This window comes from Lactuca saligna, chromosome 8 (genome assembly GCF_052625555.1).
Source record: "Lactuca saligna cultivar CGN05327 chromosome 8, ASM5262555v1, whole genome shotgun sequence".
NCBI classification, from domain to species: domain Eukaryota; kingdom Viridiplantae; phylum Streptophyta; class Magnoliopsida; order Asterales; family Asteraceae; genus Lactuca; species Lactuca saligna.
In genome coordinates this window covers 132,735,496-132,759,749 of record NC_136424.1, presented here as the reverse complement: position 1 = coordinate 132,759,749, position 24,254 = coordinate 132,735,496, and the positions used below count along the sequence as shown (strand labels likewise).

The window sequence follows — 24,254 nt, the reverse complement described above, 5'->3', positions numbered from 1 at the left end:
TTCTTAACCGAAAGACCCTTTTTCTCAAGACTCTAGGAGCCTTGGGGCTTCATTCGGGTGCTAGGAGTTTACCTAGGCTTTAGGGGGGGGTTAGAAACCCTAGAGAGAGAAAGATTGTAGAGAGAGAGAAGTGGAATTGGTGTGCAAAATCCGAGAGGCTTCGACTCCTTTTTATAGCCTCCCTGATTCGGTTACACTGGGCGTCAGACTCAGCTACGCTGGGTGTAGTTGCGAATAAGGGAGCCAAAGAGCCTCCAATTGTCTCGCACTCGGAAGGGGAAAGAACCGAAGTACGCTACGCGTACTTGGCCTCAAACGCGGGGCGTAGCGAGGGTCGACGTGTCATCCTCCGATGTGACCCTCCGATCAGTGATGGACGACCTTGATGCTGCCACGTCATCATCTTTGCACCATCTTCGCAATTTCACACCTGAGTTCTAAAAATCATAAATTTCGCATACGAGCTCCGTTTTCGATGTTCTTTATATCCACGCGTAGGCAGGAACGTAATCTACAACTTTAATTTAGGATCCGTCGGCTAATTTTGTCTTTATTTTAAATTTTATATTATTAATAGGCCGGGACAGGATTTGTCCGTTAAAAATTCATAACTTCTTCATCCGACGTCCGTTTTCATTTGTCTTTTTATCGTTACGCTACTATTAACGAGATATTCGATTCTTGTATGGGTTGAGTTGGCTAAAAACCGCTCGGTCTAATATTCAAATTCTGGGCTATACATTGCTAAGCAGAAACTTCGAAAAATGATAACTTTCTCATACGAAGTCAGATTTGGGCGTTCTTTTTATGGACACTCTCGGTTTAATGTATTGTACGACTTCGTTTAGGTCGCTAAGGCTAAAACTCGCTCTATCGTAAATTCACTATTTACGCTTCCCTGTAGTGTGCCGGTTCCGTCGCGAAACTTCGATGAGTCATAACTTCTTCGTTATAACTCGGATTTCGGCGTTCTTTGTACGTACGGAAACCTTGTAACATATACTACAACTTGGTTAAGATTATTTATTCTAAATAATATTTTTCCGAAAAGTCATTTTCGACACTTATTGCCTCTAAATTGACTAGCCTGAATCTACGAGCGTTACAATTATCTCCCCCTTAGGATGATTTCGTCCCGGAATCATCGACGAAATAGGGCTCACATGATGACTCCATACGTTGTCCTAGGTAATAACCATAACTTCTACGTCACTTCGAACAAGTATCTAACTTTTGGACTCCTTGACTGCAGGTGGTGCCCGATCTAGGACCCGCTCTCTATCTCATGTTAGATTTCCAATCATGATCTTCATGTCATGATCTTGATCTTTATTGAAGACTCCTTCTTCTTATTAATGCAATTAAGATAAGTCCTTTTGTTTCCACAATAGACCGATAGGTCACGTTCTAATGACCTCTCATCGTATTTTACAATGCTTAGACTAAGGTCTTTTAGAGTCGAATTCCAGAACAGACTGCACCTTCCTTCATGTTCTAATGTGATATAATCACATTATAACATGTAGTATTTCTAGCTACAAGCTTCTTACTTTAACGGCGATTCGTGATACTTCTATTGATCGTTTCAATTATCTTTCACTTCAATCTTTTGGCTTAAGTTAGATGTTACATCGAAATTGGTTCTCTGAACCACGTAACATACTCATCTTAGTCGGACTCAATTCGATATGACCACTAGGGTCGGAATAATAATCATCTTTTTAGTCATTATCGAAATAATGGTAACGACATACATGAACAAAACGGAATCAATTACTAGCTTCTTGGTAACCTTACGACTTTCCCTGATCCAAGCGTGAGTCCTGTGCTTCAGGTAGTATAGGCCTCTACTACCATTCACACCTACTCATACTTGTCCCAAGTATTGTCTCGCAGTTTATCCAAGTCACCATACAAGATAATCACACAACAACTTAACACATCAGATAGCAAAACAAAGGTTTTATATTATTCCTTGAAACGATTACATGGGTGTTCAAGTTCACCCTAGGTTATGCCTCTAATATGCTACACCATATGACACTATCTACATGGCTTCTTCATAACTTGATCTCCATATATGCATCCTCACTCTTGATTCCTTGTATCGTCAGCTGCTTCGTCTAGGATCATATGGAATGCTCTTGCCTTTGGTTTTGGCGGCACATTTGGCTTTGTTGCCCCTTCTCTCTTTGGGCAGTCTTGCTTGAAGTGTCCTTCTTCACCACATTTAAAGCAAACTTCTTTCTTGGTTGTGCATTCGCTGGCATAGTGACCAGTCTTCCCGCATTTGAAGCATGTCATCTCTTTAGAGAATCTCCCAATGTGCTTCCTTCTGCACTTGTCATACCATTGTGTTCCTTCTCCAGACTTCAAGAGTTTTCTTTAGTCGTTGGACCTTGTGGGTCCTTCAAATTTCCTCTTATCGCCAACTTCAACCTTGCTGGCGGCTCTTCCCTTGATCATGTCTTCAACAGACTTGGCAGCCCAGATAGATGCCTCCAAAGTAGGTGTCTGATGTACCGACACTGCATACTACCATGGAAGTCCCTTGGCGTACTTGTCGATTTTCGTCAGCTCATCTGGGACAAGTCGCAAGGCGAACTCCATCTTCTCTGTGAAGTTGTTGGTGTATTCATCAATCGACATGCTTCCCTTCTTCAGGGCCAGGAATTGGTTCCCTAAATAAGCTAGTGCTTGTGTCTATTCAGGTTTATTACCTAAATTTTATTAGACACACTCCTCGCAATCGTGGCTTAGCATTCTAAGTTTAAGTCTAGAAATAAATCCATATTCCTTGTTCATACTCTCGGACTAAGTACGACTGACTATGTCTTAATCGATACTCCCGGACTAATGACATTTGACTATGTCCAGTCCATACTCTCAGACTAGGGACCATGTATATGTCTAATCCATGCTCCCGGATCAATGACATATATTAATGTTGTATACTCGGAGTATAACTCACTCATACTCGTAAGAAGATACTACCCAATATTCCTCATAATCAATTTAGGTTTACCCTTTATCCTAAATCATCATATATAATCAGGTATGTTCTTTAACACGTATTTCAAGCAACATCAATTAACTCGCACATAAACATATAATTAATACTTCAATTAATACTTGTATTAAAATTATGTTCATGAAAGGGACTATGCACTCACCTGATAAGGTGGTGAATTGGTACTCGGACAGCGCTTTGTTACTCTTTAAGCAATTTCCTTTGACAAAACCTAGTATCATTACCACTAGGGTTTAGTTGAATATTCATCGAGACTAATTAATAGTCTAGCTATTATTATTATTATTATTATTATTATTATTATTATTATTATTATTATTATTATTATTATTATTATTATAATATAAGCATTAAACAACACTATATAACTCATAATAATAGCCCAGATAATTATTTTAAGGTCCTAATGATGTTACTATAATTAATTAGAAGCTATATTAAAAATAGCGTAGGCGTAGCTCGCTTACAGCGGGTTTTATTGAAAACCAGGCTTCGTTTGGAGCAACGTTTCCGAATTGAAAGACCATTTTTCTCGGGACTCCGGGAGCCTCGGGGCTTCCTTCGGGTTGGGGGGGGTAGGGTTAGAAACCCTAGACAGAGAAATATTGTAGAGAGAGAAGTGGAATTGGTGTGAAAAATTTGAGAGGCTTCGCCTCCTTTTTATAGCCTCCCAGCTTCGGTTACACTGGGAGTCAGACTCAGCTACGCTGGGCGTAGTTGCGGATAAGGGAGCCAATGAGCCTCCATCTGTCTCGCACTCGGAAGGGGTAAGAACCGAAGTACGTTGCGCGTACTTGGCCTCAGAAGCGGGGCGTAGCAAGGGTCGACGTGTCCTCCTCCGATGCGACCCTCCGATCAGTGATGGACGGCCCTGATGCTGCCACGTCATCATTTTTGCACCAGCTTCGCAATTTCACACCTGACTTCTAAAAATCATAAATACGAGCTCCATTTTTGATGTTATTTATATCCACACGTAGGCGGTAACGTACTCTACAACTTTCGTTTAGACTCCGTTGGCTAATTTTGACTTTATTTTAAAAGTTATATTATTAACAGGCCGGGACAGGATTGGTCCGTCAAAAATTCATAACTTCTTCATCCGACGTCCGTTTTCGTCTGTCTTTTTATCGTTACATTACTATTAACGATATCTTCGATTCTAGTATAGAATGTGTCGGCTAAAAACCGCTCGGTCTAATATTCGAATGTCCGACTATACACTAGTAAGCCGAAACTTCGAAAAATCATAACTTTCTCATAAGAAGTCAGATTTTGGTGTTCTTTTGATGGACGCTCTCGGTTTAACGTATTCTACAAATTTTGTTTAGGTCGCTAAAGTTAAAACTCTCTCTATCATAAATTCACTATTTACGCTTCCCGATATTGTGCCAGTTCCGTCGCGAAACTTCGACGGGTCATAACTTGTTCGTTATAACTTGGATTTCGGCGTTCTTTATATGTACATAAATCTTTTAAAATATACTACAACTTGATTAAGATTATTTAATCTAAATAATCTTTTGCTGAAAATTCATTTTCGACACTTATTGCCTCTAAATTGACTAGCCCGGATCTACGAGCGTTACACGGTTGACCAAGAGTGCACATTTCATTCCGATCCAAGAGAGTATTTATGCATAGAAACTGGCTGAGATTTATATTAGGATGGTTGTGGCACATCATGGGGTGCAGGTTTTGATGGTTTCTTTCAGAGATGTCCAGTTTACTTCTAGGTTTTGGAAGAGGTTCCATGACGAGTTGGGTACTCGTCTCCATTTTAGCACATCATTCCATCCCCAGACCGATGATAAAAGCGAGCAGACTATCCAGGCCCTAAAAGATAGGTTGCGGGTGTGTGTTTTGGACTTTGGTGGGAGGTGGAAAATGTATCTTCTGTTACCAGAATTTTCGTATAACAACAGTTATCACACCATCATTGATTGACCTCCTTTTAAGATGCTCTATGGGAGGAAATGCAGGACTCCGATTTGTTGGGGACAGGTTTGTCAACGGGTTATAGAGAGTACTGAGGTGGTACTCAAGACCACTGAGTTGATCCAGCAGGTTCAGAGTAGGCTCCATATAGTTAAGAGTCAGCATAAGAGTTATCCAGACATACGTAGGCCAAACTTAGAGTTCCAAGTGGGGGATATGGTTCTCCAAAAGGTGTCACCTTGGAATGGTGTCATCCTGTTCAGGAAGAGGGGCAAGCTGCCCAGGTATAATGGTGCCATCCTTTCAGGGTTTTGGTCCTTTCAGGTGGATGACCGCCTGAATTATATTGAGAGACCGGTGGCGATTCTTCACCGGAAGACGAAAACCTTGAGGAACAAGGTTGTTGAGTTAGTGAAAGTCCAATGGCAGCATCACAAGGGTTTTGAATGGTCATGGAAGAAGTAGGAGGAGATGAGTGAGCAGTACCCATAATTATTTGGAGTTGTAGACTTCGAGGATGAAGTTTGATTTAAGTGGGGAAGAAGTGTAACTCTTGAAATTGGTATGTTTCCTTTTAGCTCTTTGTATTTAACACATTACATTTTTGTTCTTTGTAGCTAGTACGCGAGGCATACCATAGTGTACGCTTAGTGTACTAGTTTGAGATGGTTGTGGGCATCAACCTCGTACGCTGGGCGTATGAGGGTTACGCGAAGCTTAAGCTGGAAAGGGGAAAACCGTAATTTTTCGGTTTTTTTCCACATTTAAGTCTCATTAACTGATATCCTAGACATTTTAGACTAACCTCCACCCTTTGAAAACCCTAAATCGTCCCTTTGCATTGTGTGGTGCCCTTGTGCTCTTGTTTTGATCATTTGAGGGTTTTGTGCATCTTGAAGTGGTAGAAGAAGAAGGTTGAAGACTCATCCTTTGGTAAAGAGCTTTGAGATCTAGCTTTAGCATCTCCATTTCGTGGCATTTGAGGTATAAAGTTCAAATCTTGTCATCTCATTTCATAGATCTATTTCCTTGGCTTGTTTTTGGTATTTTCTTCCCTTTTGGTTGGTTTATGAGCTAAGGTCGTTTTTAGAGCTTATCATTGTAGATCTAGGAATATTAATGGCTTCTTAAGCATAAAGGTGTTTATGGTGGTTTAGGTCTCATGCATGTGTTAAGTCATTTGTTATGCCTTTTTGAGCTCTAGAGACCTATTTAGCCATGCATGCACACAAAGTTGGCAACTTTACTTGATAAGCCACCTTAGGGAAATCAGATGTAGGTTTTGGGTCAAAGTCTTAACCGAATAAGTGTCGAATAAGGATGGTTGGAAAATCTGAGTAGTACGCTGGGTGTGCAAGCTGGTACGCCACACATACAAGCCTCCATGCGAGTACACTTAGCGTACAAGTTGAGTATGCCCCGCGTACTTAACATTTGGGCTTCAAAAGTTTTGGGCTCATGGTGTTTGGTCATGATTGAACTATGGATGATTAGGACCTTGTTAGGCCATCACAATGCTATTTTGGTCTAAGGATGTTTTATAGAATTTTGGTTGAAGGCCCATAAAAGGGGGTTTGGGACCAATTTGGAAAATTGGGGCATCTTTGGGCCATGGATGATTATTTTGGAATTTGGACTTTTTGGACGTTCGGATTGGGCCTTGGCCTTGGTCCAAGTTATGGGCTGAGTAAAAAGGACTTTTACCCTAAGTTTGGACTCTTAGTCTGAGTTGAGATTCGAATATTAATTGGATATTATTTTATGATAGCGCGAGGATTTTAGCGGGCCAACAACCAGAGATTTTCTGTGAGATTCAGCAGTGCGAGGTGAAATTCCTTACCATGTTTAGCGGGTCTAAGGTAACAATGTTGGCCCATGATCAGTTATGATAGGATACTAGATGTCTGTGTGACTCTTGTATGTGTATATGCTTATTTTATTTATATGTTGGGCGGGACCCATTATGCGAGTATGAGTGGGGCCCGTTATGTGAGTTTGTGTCACACCCCAAAACCGGAATGGTGGAAACGTTTTGGGGTGGAGGACGTCATGTTTAGTATCACAAGACATGCATCATAGTAATCAAAGTAATAAACAGCTATTTCATTAGCAAGAAAGTGTTTACAAAGTATGTGATTCACATAACATAGACAAAAAGTAAATAACAAAACAAGACGTGAAGCTATACTGCTCCATCTTCTGAATTCCCAGTGCGAGTACCTATCTATTAGTTTCCTGAGAATACTAGTTGTTTTGAAAGAGTTGATCAACATTTAAGCTGGTGAGTTCATAAGATTTTAGTGATGTAAGTAAATTGTAAGAAAGTTGTAGTAAGTTGTAAGTTCTATTTAGAAAAGTTCGCCTGTTCCTCCAGAAAATCCTATATTTCCTGCTTTGATGAAAGATAAGTAAAAATGACTCTACAATCCTTTCTATGAGTACTGAGTGGATACAAGTTATATAAAAACCCAGAGTAAACAAACAATCGGTTGTGTGTATCTGCCCTAATCCCACAACCAAACAAGGAACAGGAAATGAGGCGGAAGACACACATCCCATTGTTTGTTAGATCATTGTTGTATATATAACCCTAGTGTATTCACTTGGTACTCACGGAGTTAACTATAATAGCTCCTTTATATTTGATGAAAAGATTCTTTAATAAAACCGTTATTTCTTTTAGTAAAAATGGTAACCACAGTGGTTCCTTCTATAATCACTTAGTTTATAGTAGCTATATATAATCTAATATCGAATAGATAGTTAATTGTATGAATCTGCCCTAAGCCCATAACCAAACAAGGAACAGGAAATAAGGTGGAAGACACACATCTAACTACCTATCGGGTAATAATTATATATAAACCTGATGAATGAACTAAGGTATTATAGAATTAACCACTTAAGGTCCTTTAAGTTTATACTGGCGTAATAAAATGGGTTAAAACCTTTACTGGTAAGTTTCTAGTTTTGTATATCAAAAGTTTTATTTGAAAAGTATGTTTTGTACTAGAAAACTGTGCATTGAATTAGTATCCTATGACCTGGCCCATACATGGTACCCCTTATGATCACTTAGTGTATACGGAATATATATATATATATATATATATATATATATATATATATATATATATATATATATATATATATATATATATATATATATATATATAGCTAAGATCGAATAGATAGTAGGCTGGGTGAATCTGCTCTAAGCCCACAACTAAACAAGGAACAAGAAATGAAGCGGAAAGCATACATACTACTACCTGTCAGACCCAATTAATATATATCCCTGAATGCATACACTAAGGAATCATAAAGTTAGCAGTATAGGTCCCTTTCTACTGAATGTACTAGACCCGACTATTCTGTTTACCATTTGAAAAGATGTAAGTTTTCCCTAGTTTATAACTATCTTGACTCGAAAATAGTTTGCATTAACTTTCAAGTGGAACTGTCACAAAATGAAAGTAATGGGAAAATATAAGTACCCAGTTGTCTTTTGAATTGACATCCTGACGTACTAATTACCTTAAAACATGTATGTTTTATTAAGGTTATAATGTGATGAGTAGTACCCATACTATACGCTCTCCCTGCAAGAGATTATGGGGACCAAACGCGACTTCAGCAAACCAGTTGCTGAGCCATGAAGTAGGCTCACATTAAAGTTATACGATCATGTATACCCAATTTAACTGTTACCTTTTGTTTAGAACAATGAGTTAGTGATTCATTGGTATAATTAGATCATGTAGTTGTTCTCATGATATAGCATTTAGTATGTTCATTTTGTTATAGTATCTTAGAATGTTCTTTCTGTTATCATGTATAGTGTATAGTATGTCTCTCTGATGTATTGTATCTACCTCCCTATTTCTCTTTATAGTATGCTCTAATATCTAGTATGAACTGAACCTCTAAACTATACCCCTTATAGTTTACTAGTGTTTTACTTGAATTGTTATTTGAAAAGACTCAATTTACTACTAAGTTATGCTCAGACTTTAAAAATGGAGTTTTGTTAAACTATAAAGTAACATAACTTTAAAAGAGTTTTTGAAATATTTTGATCACTTATAAAAGACATAAGCAATCTTTTTGAAAGGTGTTTATAACAAACACTTATAAAAGACATAAGCAATCTTTTTGAAATATTTTGATCACTGATAAAAGATGTTTATAAAAGATTCATTATAGGGGTATGAACTCACCTTATGTGGGTGATTCAAAGAAATATGCGTGTAAGGATAAGAAGTTCCACGAATGAAGTCCCGAAACACAAAGGAGTCCAAAATGACATATATGGCAAGTATTTGCATGAATATATGTGTATAAGCAACTATCATGCAAGGAAACACCCCAAGGGACTTAGACTAAGTGTTGAAATCACATGTGATTGATCAAAGGGATGTTTAAGGCCACCCAATGGTGTTTACGGCCATGGAGTTTACGATCGTATACTCATGGTAAAAGGTGCATAAGAGGGTGTTTGAATGCTAAGGAAACTTGTGGGATCATTGCTCTATAAGAGGATTAGCAAAACTAACTTATTGGGAGGTATTGAGGTGTTTATGGCCACACCAAAAGTGTATGGCCATAAACTCTCCATATGGTGTCAATTTAGGTCCTAAAGGAAAGGGTTCTCAATGGTTCATGTATTCCAAAGGATAGCTAGTGTCTAGAAGTGCTTAGGGCTAAATACTTGACCAAGAATAGGGTTTACGGCCAAGGAAGATTTATCCTAGACGTAAACTCTCATTGATCTTGGAGATTGGTTGATTTCAACGATGTAAATCTTGGACTTCTACTAGATAAAAAGTGTATGGAAGGAATACTCACTTATTGAGGGCCTTTGAGTAGTTTACGGCCACCAAGAACAAGTGTGTGTTCTTGTTGAAATTTGAAGATCTAGCCAAAAGATGTTTTCCATGGATAAATCATGAGAATGAGACATGATTAGGAAGGATAACATCTATAGGGAAGAATCACTTACATTTTTGGAGGATCTAGATGAAGAACTTGATGATACTTGAGAGAGAAGTCAAGTATTCTTGAGTTGAAAATGTAAGAATGAAAGAAAAGTGAAGGAAATGAGACCTTAAGGGGGAGTTTACGGCCAACCTTGAGTTTACGGCTGTAAACCCAAGTGTCTTGGTCGTGAACTCCTTTTTGGTGGTCTTAAGGCTCGGATGTTGCACAGTGTTTCTAGCAGGTACTCCCTACCAATCATTCCTTAAGTGTACCAGGCTCAAAACCCAATAGAATGACCCTCAACAAGGCAAGAAGGCAATAAATTTTTGGGTTGTCACAGTTTGGGTGGGGCCCATTATACTCATTAGGCGGGGCCCGTTATGTGAGTGTGGGTGGGGCCCATTACACTCATTGGGATGGGCATGTTATGTGTTTATTTATGTATGGTATGTGGTATGTTGGGGAACTCACTATGTTTTGTGCTTATGGTTTTAAGTTTATATTTCATATACTTCTAGTCCAAAGGGAAGAGCTCGAGATAATTGCAGAGCATACACCACCTCATTTCACATTTTGTGATTTACTCTGATATGATATGATGATTGATAGATTTGTTTTATCTGGCTTTTTATGATAATATTTTTTTGGATATTGGTTTTATTAATTTAAAAATAAAATGTTTAGGTCTTATTTTTGGGACGTTATAGGCGAACTATGTGGCGGATTGAACGAAGAACCACGACGTGACCTGGGAAGTGCCATAGGAAATTGAAGGGGACTGGTGGATATCGATGGATCACGAGAGCACGAAAGAGGGGGTAGAGACGATGTGGGTGGCTGGCGCCTGAAGTAGGTGAGGGAGCAAGAGATGTACCATCGGAGGAAAGAGGTTCTTGTGGTGGCAGATTTGCCGAGTTTTTGACCATAGTATGGTTATTGAAGAAAGTATTTACCATTCTAGTGTACTTTCATAAATATTTACCATGTTAGTATTTTTTTTCGTTTTTCTTAATGTTTTTTTTTTAATTTTTAATTTTTAATTTTTTTTATTTTATATATATATATATATATATATATATATATATATATATATATATTAAATATCCGATTTTTATTCATTTTCTCTTTTATTTTACCTTTTTACCGTTTTGTTATTTTTTTTAAATAATAGTTTTTATTTCGGGTTTTTTCATTTTTTATTGTATTTTTTAAATAACAGTTTTTTTTAAATCTTTTTTTATTTTATTTTTTATTTTAAATATCCGTTTTTCTTATACAAACCTTTGACCATCAAATTTTAGCCACCAAAAATTAAACATACAATATATTTTAAGGTGTAAAAACCCCAACATTACACATATAATGTTTTTAAGGTAAAAAAACTCAACATTGTTTGTTACAAAAAAAAAAAAAAAAAAAAAAAAAAAAAAAACACCACAATTCAAAAATACTCCAACATTGTTTGTTATAATTAGAAAAACATCACAATTATCTTGAACTTGAACCCGTACCAAATTATTACCTATAAAAAAAATAAAAGAAAAAGAAAATAGTCACAATAAAAACGACAATATTTTTTTATAGGTAACTGGGTCAAAATCGAAAGTGATGTCTGTCTAAATCTATGTAATTAAAAAGACAATATTCTTTTATAGTATTGTTGTGACTATTCTTCTATCTCTCTCTCTCTCTCTCTCTCTCTTATATATATATATATATATATATATATATATATATATATATATATATATCTTACATACTTATAAAGTTTGCATTTTCCCTTAATTGTCATGCATTTGAAACCCCAAACCTTTTCACCTTCTTAATAATTAATCACACATAATCAATGGTAATTCATATGAGATAATAATTTGCTAAAACCTCATGCATTTGTATGATATTAGAACATGTTTGAGTTTTTGGGTTTTAGACTTTAGTAAATGGGTAATCTGTTTGATACGTTGGATTTGAAGCTATCTTATTCGAATTACCCAAAACAAGAGATAAATTAATAATATATGCTCATGCATGTTTTGTACAAGCCCCAATCAAAATACAATATATCAAGATCATACAATTAAGTGTCTTTTATTCAATTTTTGGCTTTATAACAAAAGTTTGTTTACATGGTGAAGAAAGAAAAGTTGAAGATGAATATTTAGGTTGGATGTTTATATAAGATTTGTTTTAAATATATAATATAGATATAAATACACAAATGTGTATCAAATCAGAGCCGGCCCAATACAGGTTCATCCAGTGCTATTGAACAGGGCCCAAAAAATTAGAGGGCCCATTTTTTTTTTTTTTTTTGCATTCTGTAATAGGTATGTTAATTAGGCCCAAAAAAATTAGGTCATAACCATAGCCGACGAACGCAGGAAGCAACAAAAGCTGTGGACACAGGAAGCAACAAAAGCGGGAGCGGGAACTGAATTTTCGGGGAAAAAAAAAACTCTTCGGTTTCTTCATTGATAACGCACGCATGGATAATAGGAATCATCATTACTGGAACGGTAACTTCAATTTACATTCATTTATCTTTCAATTCTATTCTATCAATTTACATTCACTTCTTAGTTCTTCCTTCTTTATCTTCTTCTTCACTGATCAGTTTTTACATAGATTACCAACAATTTTGGAAGCTTCAAAATCAGAATTTGGAATCATCAAATTTCGAAATCAGAAGGTTCAAAATCACAATTCTGAAATTCGAAATAAGAAGCTTCAAAAATCAAAATCTTATAGCTTAAGGTTTCGAAATCAAAGGTATAATACTAAACTGAAACTTTAGTTTTGTTTTTCATGGGTTTGTTTTTTCTAATTGAGTAATTTCATAATTTCAGATTTCTTATCGGTTCTTCTTTATTCATTTTCTTTAAGTCCAAATTACTGAATCAGGAGGAACAATCAACAATATCAGTTTTCAAAGCTTTGAACTTACAAGGAACAAGGAATTGAGGTAAATTCTAATTTCAAATTTCTATTTTTTCTGATTTTTTGTTTATGATAATTTCTAATTTGTAAGAACTAAGAAGTAATTATGATCTCACCATCTCAGATTGCAGATTTTCTGTTTTCCTTAGAAGCACATTCTTGTTTTTTTTATTTGAAGTGTCAAAAATAATAAGGTATTTTTGGATTTATGCTATGATATCATTGCAGATTTTGTGATTTCTTAAAAGCATATTTTGATTTTTTTTTTCTTTGCAATCCAGTTTTGATACTTCTGTTGGGGATTAGAAGTGTGGAAAATCTGAATCAAGAAGGAATCTATAAATTGGAAGTCATAAATAAGGTCGTTTCTTTCTTTTCTATAACTTATGATGCCTCCTAGAATAAAAAAAATATGCATCTGGATATGAAAAACGTAAAAAGAAACAAAAAATTGAAGAAGATAATAAAACTCAAGCAGGATCTATGGATAAGTTTATAACAAAAAAAACACAAAACTTTATGGAAAATGAAACACAAAACGTTAATGAAGCTAATCTTGATAATAATGATAATGATAATGTTAATGTTGATGTTGATGTTGATGTTAATTTGAATGCTAGTGATAATGTTGATGTTAATGATAATCCTAATGTTGTTGATGATAATGTTGATTTTCACACTTTTGATATATTTGATCCAAGAAATTAGGATGCTCTTGATTCTAATATGATAAATATTTTAGTATTGAAAGGTCCTAAAAGAGATTTGTCTATTACAAAAGGTCCTAAAGATAAATATTTAAGAAGATTTTCTGCAACATATTATACTAAAACTTTACCAAATGGGGGAAAATGTGATAGAGATTGACTTGTTTATTCTAAAGAAATGGATAAAAAATTTTGTTTTTGTTGTAAAATATTTCGAAAAGGGTGTGGGAAGGGTCAATTAGCAAATGGGGGTTTTAGAGATTGGATACATCTTAACACTAGAATTAAAGAGCATGAAACTAGTATGGAACATGTTAAAAATATAAATACTTGGTATGATTTGCGTTTAAGATTACAAAAAAATAAAACTATTGATAATGCGGCTCAAAAACAATTAGAAAAAGAAAAAGTTCATTGGAGACAAGTTTTGTTGAAAATTATTTCTATTGTGAAATTTCTTGCTAAACATAATCTAGCTTTTCGTGGTACTAATGAGAAATTGTATGAAGATAACAATGGAAATTTTTTAGGATTATTTGAAATGTTGGCTGAGTTTCACATGGTTTCTTATGACCATATACAACGTATTACAAATGAAATTGGTATCCATAAACATTATCTTGGGTATAGGATACAAAATGAATTAATACTTTTGCTTTCTTCAGAAATAAAGTCTATGATTATTAAAAAGATAAAAAATGCAAAATATTTTTCAATAATACTTGATTGTACTCTCGATATAAGTCACCAAGAGCAAATGACTATTATTTTAAGATATGTAGATGTCTCGTCAAATGTTGTTTGCATTGAAGAATCTTTTTTAGGGTTTTTAGATGTAAATGATACAACCGGCCAAGGACTCTTTGATGTTTTACAAAATGAATTGAATTTGCTTGATCTTGATATTAATAATGTACGTGGCCAAGGTTATGATAATGGATCAAATATGAAAGGAAAACATCAAGGAGTGCAAAAAAAGCTTTTAGATATAAATTCAAGGGCTTTTTATACTCCTTGTGGTTGTCATAGTTTGAACTTAACTTTGTGTGATGTGGCTAATACTTGTGGTAAATCTAAAAGTTTTTTTGGAACAATACAATGTATCTATACAATTTTTGCAAATTCCACTAAGAGATGACAAATTTTAAAAGATAATGTGAAAGGGTTAACTCCTAAATCGTTGTCATCCACTCGTTAGGAGAGTCGTGTTGATAGTGTTAAAGCTATAAGATTTCAAATTTTCGATATACAAAAAGCTTTACTTCAAGTAGCCAAAAATGATAATGATCCAAAAATAACAAGTGAAGCTAAATCCTTAGCAAAAAATGAACTTGGCAACTTTGAGTTTATATTGGCATTAGTAATTTGGTATGAAATGTTAAACACTGTAAATTTAATTAGCAAACAATTGCAATCAAAAGATATGCTTATTGATGTTGCTATGGAAAAAATAGAGGGGTTGATTTCGTATTTTAAGGAATATAGAGAAAATGGGTTTTTAAATGCCTTACAAACTGCAAAAGATATTGCCTTAGAAATGGACATTGATCCAATATTTCCTAAAAAACGTGAACCTAAAATAAAAAAACATTTTGATGAGATTTCAAACGATACTTCTTATAGTTTTTCACAACCCGCCCAAGAGAAATTTAGGGTTAAATATTTTATTTATATTGTTGATCAAGCAATTACTTCTTTAACTACAAGGTTTGAATAATATCAACAATATGATAAAATATTTGGTTTTTTGTTTAATTCAGAAAAATTACTTTCATTAGATGATATAACCTTAAAGTCTTGTTGTATGTCTCTTGAAACTTCACTCAAGAAAGATGAACAATCGGATATTGATGGGAATGACTTGTATGTTGAATTAAAATTACTTTTACATCTCTTGCCTAAGGAAAAATTGACAGCAATTGATATCCTAAATTTTTTAAAACGCGTTGATTGTTTTCCTATTACATCTATTACATATAGAATTATGTTGACTATTCCTGTTACTGTTGCATCTGCAGAACGGAGTTTTTCAAAATTGAAGATTTTGAAGTCCTACTTAAGATCTACAATGACTCAAGAACGACTTAATGGATTGGCTTTGATGGCGATTGAGCGTAACATGTTGGATAAAGTTACTTATGAAGATGTTATTGAAAAGTTTATTTCATCGAATATTAGGACGATGACTATTTTCAAGTAGAAGCTATTTTTTTTTTGTATTATTTTGAATGGAATTTTAATTTTATGTATTTGCAATAGAAAATTAAATTATATTTTTTTTTGCTTAAATTTTGAGATCTTTCAAATTTTAGGGCCTATTTTTTGTTAAATCGCACAGGGTCACCAATATCTCGGGGCCGGCCCTGTATCAAATACAACCCATCATAAATTTAATGTTATAAACTACAATAAAACTCAAAGTGGTTTTCCAAATATAATGTTTATACTATAATATAATATATTAGAAGAATACCATATAGTAGATGAATTCCACATGTTGTGCAGAAATTTAGTTGCATGGATAATATATTATAATTATATTTCATTTAAAATATGTTAGGGTCATTTGGTTATTACATTATTGTATTATGCACTATAGTCTCATATTTTGAATGACTCTTACAAAAATGATGTCTGTAATTTGAATATAACGTAATATCTTATGATGTTTATTGAATGATATTATCTTCGATTGAGCACTTTTTAATTGTAATCAACTTTATTATAGTTAAAAAAAAATTCTCCGTATTTTCTTTTCATTAGTTTTAGAATATGATTTTTTATATTAACTTAAAATATGTCACTATCTTAAAATAGATTGAGAATGAGATTTTTTATATTTACTTAAACTACGGCACCATTTTCTATTCAATAATAAAACTAACAAAAGTCGTTAAATATGTATTTTTATGAGGTTCAACATAAATAGACGACCACAAATGAGAATCCATATCTAATCAATTATCAACTAATTACATTAGATACTAATGTGTACATAAAAATTACATTTAAAATTTTAAACTAATAGTAAAAAATTTCATTATTTTATGATAAAAAATCTGTAAATCAAAAAAATAAATGCTATTTAATCGCATACAAGTTTTATGTATGACTTATTTACAATACATTAAACAATATATAACTATATTAAACTACATAATTATCCCACTGCGCAACGCGTGGACATTCGTCTAGTATATATATATATATATATATATATATATATATATATATATATATATATATATATATATATATATATATAAGCATTTAGTCTCAAATGCTGAATTTTAAGAGGTATTTCCTTAAGGTATTATATACAATAACTTTATGTATATATTTTATCCGGTTAACAGTTTAAAAAGTCAAATAACATAATCCTATCCGCTATATATATATATATATATATATATATATATATATATATATATATATATATATATATATAAGCATTTAGTCTCAAATGCTGAATTTTAAGAGGTATTTCCTTAAGGTATTATATACAATAACTTTATGTATATATTTTATCCGGTTAACAGTTTAAAAAGTCAAATAACATAATCCTATCCGCTATAACTAAATGAACTCATCTGCCCCCAACTGAATCAGTCATACCTCAACTTCAAGCCGATTGAATCGCAAATGTTTCAGCCATAGTCAGAACCATATAAGCTTTAACATAATCGTAAAAATTTGAGGTTGCGGCTTATGAATTGGTCAAAAAATTGAATCGTTTAGATCAATTGTTAAATAGCATCTCAATTTTCTTCAATTTTTGGTACCCTAATTACCAGTAGTCATCTCTCAGTCTCTCTCAATATATTACAGCCGATGTTGCTTTGTCAAATATTTGATGGCAGATTGATCGAAGCCATTTATAGGGGTGAGCATGGTGCGGTTTGGTGCGGTTTTTGGCCAAAACCGAACCGAAAACCGCAACTTCGGTTTTTTGAAATTTAAAAACCGCACCGTTCGGTTTTATGCGGTTCGGTTTTTGCGGTTTTTCATTGCAGTTTTTAGCGGTTCGGTTTTTTTGCGGTTTTTTTTTCATGTTTTGCCTGTTTACTAAAACTCAAGTAACTCAGCGAGTTACTTTGACTCAAATGAGGAGTGGTAATCATTTATTGGAGATAAATCCATACCACAACCTATTGGTTTGAAATCAACTTACTTAACCACTCATTCAACATGTTTCTAATGCTTCAATATAATGCGAATTTAATATAATATTTGTTTCACAAGTACATACGATAATATCAATTAATGTATTTATAAAATGTTACTATATCACTAGTACTCTTCATATTTAAATGTTAAAAAAATATCATAAACATTATTTGTTATTGTAAATACCACTGAATGTATGCTTACAAATATACAATCATCATCCGATAGATAAGATAGATATTTATATTTATAGAAATTTTAATTGTCATAAATTCTTGGTTCTTACAAATATCAACACTTAATATATATATATATATATATATATATATATATATATATATATATATATATATATATATATATATATATATATATATAGTAGTCGTTACCCGCGCACAGCGGCGGGGACAAATAGCTTCTTTCAATGATATTTTTTTAAAGAAAAATGTTATGTTCCAAAAGAAAATTTATGTCGTGGGTGAGAGGAAGGGCGGTAGTCGTGATAGTGGTTGGTTGAAGGAGGAAGGAGGCAGAGCGGCTGTGGTGGTGGTGGTTATACTGTCTTGGTTACTGGTTAGGGTTCTTCGAGAGAGTGTGCGTATATTTCTTACTTTGAAGGGATTACGAAGATAGATATTATGAGATGACTTGTTACCAATGTGAGAGAAGAGATCCTCTATGAATTGTTGATATTGACCGCTTCAAATGGCTGAAGTGTTGAGATTGACGGGTTCAATTTGCAAATGAATTCTTCTATTAATTTGATACAAGATTTTTAGGGGATAAATGATAGGGTTAAAGTTTTAATATTATTATATTATAAATGGGTTGTACTTCAAGCTTAATAGTTTGAACGTCTTAAAAAAATATTATTATTATATTCAATCTATTTATAGAAATAGTTAGATTTCTTTTATAAGTAGTAAAGATAAAGATATATATATATATATATATATATATGCGTTGTGGTTCGGTTTTTTGCGGTTTTTGCGAGACTAGAAACCGCACCGCACCGAGTATTTTCGGTTTTTGCAAAACTAAAACCGCACCATCGGTTTTTATTTCGGTTTTGGTTTTTCGGTTTCGGTTTATGCGGTTTTTTTGGTTTTTTTGGTTTGCGGTTCGGTTTTTGCTCACCCCTAGCCATTTATGATTTGGTCTACAATCACTTTTACTTTTCCATATTTAGATTTGTTGCTTTCTTCTTGATTTGGTTTACAATAAGTACTACAAGATAATTCTGTGTTTATATCTTTCTCATATCTGTAGTTTAGTCCCACCTTGTACAAGTAAGTACATTACATATGATTTGGTTAAAATTTTGGATCTTGATTCATTATATATGATGTTTTGATCTATTTTTTTGGAATTAAAGGAGGAAACATTGGCCATTTTAATCTTTTTTTTTTTTTTTAATTTTTAATTTTTTTGATCTGAATATTTACTTAAGAGCCCCTGTCTTTCATTTTTGTTAAGCCACATGGAATGTATCGATACATTTATAATTAATGACATTTTATGTTTCTAAAGCTAACATGATTTATAAAACAAAATAAACTATGCTAAAGCATTATTTAGCCATCCTAAAAATTACATAAGTGTCACAAGCATGCAAGTTTAACAGAGATGTGAGCTTTTTACTGATATGTTAAGTGATCGTTTGAACTAGGTAACTTTCCTTTTGTATGTATTATTTTCGCATTATGAGTATGTATTATTTTGGAGATGTGGTGTTATACTGCGATGCCCAACATTTTTTAGCTTTTGAGACTTTTAATTCTAGACACTAATAACTTTCACGGATGCTTATCTATGTCATGGTTGGTAATTTGTTTTGTTAATTTATTGCATTCTCAATTGTGTCATACTTTGTAATTTTTTTTTTGTTAATTTGGATGATACTTGTTTATATAAAATTTTAATTTGTTGAATACTTAATTATGTCATGGTTTGTATTTTTTTATATTGAATTGTTTCATGATATCATAAATGAGAAGTTCTATGTCTGATTTCATAGTTGGTTGATACATGATTTCAATTTATTCATCCTATAAGATTTGTTTTTGAATATCAAATACACACACATCCTCTAATTGTATTCTTAAATTTACACATTTGGGCAAGATGAAATTTGTGCCCCCATCATTGGGGAGGGATATAACATGGACAACTTTACATCGTACCATTTTGATGGATGTATCGTCCATACAAAAGTCATCGTTTTCAATAAATGTGAGTATGGTATGTCGTTTGAATACAATATAATTTATATCCGAGATAACCTATGCTATATATTGTAGTTTTTGTTATTTCATCCTCTACACATATGGTAACGTGATCTTCTATATTGAAAATGAGAATTTGAGTCTTCGTTTTGTGATAATATAGGCTCGAAATACAAAACTAAGAAAATGAGAGTTTCAGATTCAGAAAAGCAGCTCAACATAGACTAAAAACATTGTTGAATATTACAAATACACAACTAGGGGTGTGATAAAAAACCGAAACCAAATAACTGAACTGAACCAAATGATATTTGGTTTATTTGGTTTGGGTTATTTGGTTATTGGGTTAATTCGGTTTGGTTAATCGAATAAGAATACCTTATTTGGTTTGGTTTGGTTAAATTTTTATGATTTTGGTTAAACTGAAAAAACGGAATAAAATATTTAATTATTATATATTTTTATAGTTCATATATAAATTAATATTTTATATTTAAATTGATATATATTTACTAAAAAAATATTTTCATAACTCATTATTTGATTATTAACCATTATAAATTTATAATTGTTTACATATTGTATTAAAAAACAACAACTAATTATCTAAATGTCAATTAGCCTTCGGTCATTTTTTTCCTCTTCATATATGTCTAAAGGTTTATATAAACCTTCGTCTACAACTTGTGTACATTGATACCTTAAGACAACATTTTCATGAAATATTAAATATAGTATGTTATGTATTAGTGTTTTTTTATTCATTTGGTAAAACTTTAGTAAGTTTTTTTTTCTTTTAGTCTAATATTTGTTTTTACTTGCAAGTTTTTTATTTGGTTTAACCGATAAACTGAACCGAATAGACCGTAACCGAATTAACTAAAACCGATTAAATTGAACCTTATTTGGTTTGGTTATGATTAGTTTTAAGATGTAAAAAAAAACCGATAAAACTGAACCATATAAACCGAAAACCGAAAAAACCGACCGAATAACACTCCTACACGCAACCCATAAAACCTGTCAATGTTTCGGAAATGTTACGATTATTTGGAGTTAACATCTAAGTGATTAATTAAAATTTGAAAGGAAGTTGCACAAATGTATTTATTAGTCTTTAATGATTGTAAGAATTAAAAAATTAACAATATTTTGTAACTTGGTCAATACTAAACAAAATTTTAAGTATATTAAGCCAACATAATTCAAAATATAGATACACTTACTAACCCTCAAATTCTCCAACATAAATTGATCCAAACACCTAGCTAGAAACTATAAGTTGAAATGAATTATGCAACACAAAACAGTCTGCCAAAAGGTCGCAAGGAACTACTTCGCACCTAAAGGAAACTAATCGGCACACTGAAATTATTTACTATTCGCACCAAAACAAACTATTCGCACCTGTAGCTTGACATGGGTAAACGGCTAGTATATATATATATATATATATATATATATATATATATATATATATATATATATATATATATATATATATATATATACCTTAATAAGCATTTAATCTCAAATGCTGAATTTTAAGAGTTACAAGCCATACTTCATCATGTACAATAACTTTATGCATTAAAACATTTACAATCAAACATTAAATTAATTTCAGTTATACGAATGATAGCACCGAGTACAATTATTCAATGCACATATATAATTAAATATTGCCGACGTTTGACTCGGTTGTGTTATATCTAACTCTATCTTAAACTAAACAAACTCATCTTGCAAATGAAAGCTGGCATAGAATGAGTTTGACCCAGATGAGTTTGTTGAATCCGATCATGAAGGCACCAACAATACACCGTCTCTCTCTCTCTCTCTCTCTCTCTCTCTCTCTCTCTCTCTCTCTCTCCACACACACACACACCCCACTCACCATCACGATAACACACAGTCACGAAACCTGAATCCTATGTCTAAAACCCAAAAAACAGTAACTCTAAAAGCCACGAGACCTTAGATCTCAAAAAGGTTAGTTATATCCCGATATCCTAGATATAAAATCTATTTTTAAATCTGACAATTACTATATTTTAGTCTACTGATAACCTTTTTCTAGGATATGTTATCTGATTGTTTCTAATTTGATCTCTAGAATTTTGGAATAAGGTTTCTACAATATTACTTTACTGTTATTCTGATTTTCGTATGATGTGTAAGCTTCCCATCATAATATTTATTTATAGGTTTTTTTCAACTATCAGAAATGGCTAAAAAGATTGACTTTTAATGGTTCATTTTTTGGTTTAGATGAAAATAAAGGTCATGGTGGGGAATATAGGGGAAAATGACTTAAAAGCCCAACGAAGTTTCCAAACCGTTTAAAAAACTCAAATCATGTTTTGTGTATTCAAAAAAAACCCAACAAACCTAACATTTTATCTAAAAAGCCCAACTAAGTTACACTATCTCGAAAGTCAAATAAAAGAAACAGATGACGTGGCTTATTACCGTATCGGAAAAATGACTTCTTAGACCAAAGAAGTTTCCAAAATGTTTAAAAAATTTCAATCATGTTTTGACTCTTAAAAAAAACCCAACGAACTTAAACAAAACAAAATTGAAATTTTCTGAACGGTTTGAAACTTTGTTGGACTTTTTAGATAAAAGGATAAGTTCGTTGGGTTTTTTTGAACACACAAAACATGATTGGGGTTTTTTGAATGGTTTGGAAACTTCGTTGGACTTTTAAGTCATTTTCCCGGGGAATATATGCTTAAATAAAAGGGTTTGCAGCTTTTCATTGTGGCTGTGGATTAGTATTTAGACTCTACAACAGGTAAGCAAAATCTTGACTATTCAAATCTTTTGTACAATTCTATATTTACTATGTGTATCTATCAAGTGGCAGGGACATGTATGTGTAAGTAAATGTGAATTTGATCTATGTGTATATTACCATCTAACATATATGGCAGGTCTCATCTTTTTTTTTTTTTTTTAATTTATTTATTTTTTATTTTTTATTTTTTTTGTTATTGAAAGTAGATCCGAATAAATCTTTGTAGTAGTATTATTTTAATTTAGGTCTATGTTTTGTGGCTTTCTTTTGTAGAATAAAGTAGTGAAGAGCTTAGTAGGACTTTTGCAACTAGAAACTTGAACTCAAGTAACGAGTTTGTTTTGATTGAAAAACTACAAATTTCCTTTGTAAGTGTTTGTGTTTGTTCAATTTGGTTGACATATTAAGTTGATGAATTATCCAACTTCGAACTTTGATCATCATGTTTTTTTATTTCATATTTGATTTCAAATAGAAATGATGGCTTAAGATCAAAGATTATGATTATTGAATATGAGATTTTATTACTTTGTAGTTTTTTTTGCATGAAATTGATTTTCCGATTAGCAGTTGTTGACCGATTTTCATGGAAAATCATTGGATTTTGATCTTCCTTCATTAAGGTTTCTATATTTCATATGTTTGATTTCAAGCACGAGATGCCTTTACCTAGCTTTAATCTACTATACTTAAAAAGCAAGTATATGTTGGTCTAAATTCACCAAAAGAAGAAAAACAATAGATTGTTTTGTCATTTTAAAAGTTGGATAAATCATTTTTGTTGTGTGTTTGTATATAGACAGTCGGAAGTAGATAGTAGATACCAAGCCAATACTATATGTATGATTGGTTTGGGTCTTAAGAACACCGTCAAATCAGCCTCCTAGAGATATCTGCCTTTATTTTAATGTATTTTACAACTATACTGTGTAATTATCGACGCATGATTAACCCGATCAATGTTGCTGATGCATGATGGTACCTCATCCACATTTGATTTCACAATGAATGTAAATATATTTTTGACCATTTAACGTTTTTATGAGTTAGATGTTTTTTACAAGTCACAAGTTCACCAAATTTCTATAGAAATTGCAGGTCAATCGGAATACCGACTTTTGTAGATTTTTTTAAAATTATCATGAGTTTGTGTATATAGGTACAAATTTTATATAATTTAAGAAGTTTTGTGTGAAATCCGTGGGAAACTTGAATTTGATTAAATGATGTTCAACAAAAAAAAGGCAAAGCATGTGATCTTGTTTAATCTTTATGTTTTTATAGATACACTATGTTTTGAGAGTAAATTGTTTCTTAAGATAAAGTGTTTATTAGAAGAAGTATGCTCAAGGCCAAGTGTTGGTGTAAATGAAATTGTATTGCTATTCGTTTCAGATAGTGCCAAAGACTATAATTCTATAATTTTCAAAGGGTGCAAAACTGATTGGTTGGGGTGAAAAGTGTAC

The 24,254-nt window shown here is 32.7% G+C and overlaps 1 protein-coding gene across 1 annotated transcript; it reads left to right on the top strand.

Moving 5' to 3' along the window:
- Positions 1–14,350: 14,350 nt before the first annotated feature.
- On the top strand, positions 14,351–15,793 carry LOC145010109 (uncharacterized). Its single transcript, XM_078968690.1, has 4 exons — positions 14,351–14,660; positions 14,850–15,161; positions 15,354–15,456; positions 15,574–15,793. Exons 1-4 carry the CDS (start codon positions 14,351–14,353, stop codon positions 15,791–15,793), a joined length of 945 nt encoding a protein of 314 aa, XP_078824816.1.
- Positions 15,794–24,254: the final 8,461 nt, after the last annotated feature.